The 2,370-nt window shown below is 29.5% G+C and overlaps 1 protein-coding gene across 3 annotated transcripts in view; it reads left to right on the plus strand.

Moving 5' to 3' along the window:
• LOC106870574 (uncharacterized) overlaps positions 1-2,370 on the plus strand; it is a 107,969-nt gene that overhangs the window by 103,770 nt on the left and 1,829 nt on the right. For all 3 annotated transcript variants that reach the window (XM_014916699.2, XM_014916701.2, XM_014916700.2), the window contains one exon: positions 1,335-1,432. In XM_014916699.2, the coding sequence (XP_014772185.1) occupies positions 1,335-1,432 (98 nt within the window). The remainder of the gene's footprint in view (positions 1-1,334; positions 1,433-2,370) is intronic.

The following is a 2,370-nucleotide window of genomic DNA, read 5'->3' on the forward strand; positions in this document are numbered from 1 at the left end:
AAACTGAGCAATTTTATTCTGCAATGCTCTAATCTTGGTTTCGGTTACTTATAGCCTTAGAATATCTTTCTGCACCAAGGCATAGCTATCAAAGTTTTGTTTCCATTAGAGTGGTTTATAACATATTATCCTAACAATATTCAGTTCTTTTTCTAACTTGCTAATATCTTTTCCTCCTTCACAATTTCTGGTTCTTTAAACCACTCTAAGGTAAACAGCTGCTTGGTGCTGTCTTGTTATTTTTTTTTTTTTACCTGTTCTAGCTTAGAAATAAAGCAAATCAGAAGAAAAAAAAAAAAAGAAAAGCTTTTTTAATTTCCTCTGGTCTGAAGCTATCAAAACAAGAATGTCTTTCTGATCACTTCATATATTTCTGTTCCCTTTTCATTGAAATAGATATTTTGCTATTGTTACAAGTTTACTATTTTCCCTCCTAATCTGACACAGTTAATGCCTTTACATTCCCCATCTATTAGAAATAGTCAATGACATTCTTGTTTTGATTTCATATTCTCAATAATAGCTTCTCATAAATTGCTTTCCTAATAACTACCTATTCCTATGTTTTCTGTAAGATAGTTATCTGAAACTAATCTTAATCTCCTTCAAATCTAAAAATCTGGCTCTTAATTTTCACTAATAACTACAAGCAAACTTCTTCAATACTTCCAGTTATTAACTATGAACAGTTAAAGCTCTGACTAATCTCATTCTCTTACAATTGGTTCTAAGTACTTTGGTTTTCATTCTGTATATAATAATCAAACTATTCAAATATATAAGAGCATGTTAACAGACTGTGCATGTATCTCTCTCTCTTATCTAGCTGTCTTTGTTATTGTTTCAAACTAAAGAGGGTGAAAACATGTACAACATAGTTTGATTTCTTCAACATTCCAATTTGATTACATTTTTGTAGATTATAATATTGTACTCTTAGGTTAATTAAATAAAATATTTGATAGTTTGTCATAAACCAGAGAATAACACTTTTTCCATAATAAAGGCGTTATGGTATTTTTGTTACCCAAATTGTTAATAATAGAGCATTGTTAATTTTTAGAATTGGTTCCTTTGTCAGCTTGACTTGCTATTAATATTCTCAAAATATACTTTACCATTTTAGCATAATAAACATGTGCTGCAATCATTTACTACAGTTACAGGAATAATTATCACCAGAATGTTTGTTTTGTTTTTTTTTTTTGTTACTGCAGTATTAATGTTAATTGGGGTTTTTTATGTTGTTTTTAATATAGATCTCAGTGAAGAGGTGACTTTTTATTATTTTTGATTTTAAGCATATTTTGTGGTTTTTTTCTTTTTTTTTAAAGGTAGAGCAATTAATAGCCTTACCTGAAGCTGTATTAAAAGGTTTATTACAGAAATTTTTTGATGATGAAGAAAAAGATGTAGAGAAAATCAAGGATAAGTAAGTATTTGATTACTTGTTAATTAAGTTAAAACAGGTTTAAATGATAAAGGATTTATGTTTTAACGTGCCAGATCTGACCTTTCACATCTACCTTACAATGTCATTCTAAAAATAATCACATCAAAATCCCAAAGCTATAAAACGATGCATGATTAATTGAAAACAATGTGAATAAATAAGCATTACATTTGACCGAATAATACAATGAAACTTGTTAATATAATGACTGTTATTTATACATTGTTGAAATAACTTTTTAAAGTTGGAAACCCTTTACATTATAAAACTATTTGTTATAAATGGGAAAACAATTCATCAGTCAGGGGAAGCCGAAAGCAAGGAAAGTTTTCTTTTGAATGATATTTACAGAACAAAATATTATAAACTAGTTTTGGAGACTGCCTAGTTAACAAGGTGCTAGTGAAAACTATATTTTGAGGGTTCCAAGTTCAAATTCTCTTGGAACCAACTTAGCAATCTCCTGCATCATCAGTTTATGTTTTCCATACTTGTATGAGTTGTGATTATAATAAAATTGTCTCAATTCATTCATCAAAAAATATGAGGACACCCTATACAAGAAATCAATAAGGAATTACTCTTAAAAGGGTTTTGTTAGGATTGTGGCATAAATGAGTCTTAAAATGTGCAACAACACTAAACACTATTTTGTGTTTGAAAATTTCTTGTTAAAAATTTCAAGTTTATATTTTGTTTGTTATAAAGCACTCATGGTTGCTCTAAGATGCATCATCTGTGATGTTTCTGAAGGTTTTAGGGGGTTTTGTGTTGTTCAATATCAGATTCCCTTACCTAGCTGATTATGTCCCAGCTTGCATCCTAATAACAAGAAACCAGTGGTCTACTCTCTTTATCCAAAGCTATTTTAACCACCTTTTCTGCAATTTCAGTGATAGAATTCCTCCACCCACCCC

Source organism: Octopus bimaculoides, chromosome 7 (assembly GCF_001194135.2).
Source record: "Octopus bimaculoides isolate UCB-OBI-ISO-001 chromosome 7, ASM119413v2, whole genome shotgun sequence".
NCBI lineage: Eukaryota > Metazoa > Mollusca > Cephalopoda > Octopoda > Octopodidae > Octopus > Octopus bimaculoides.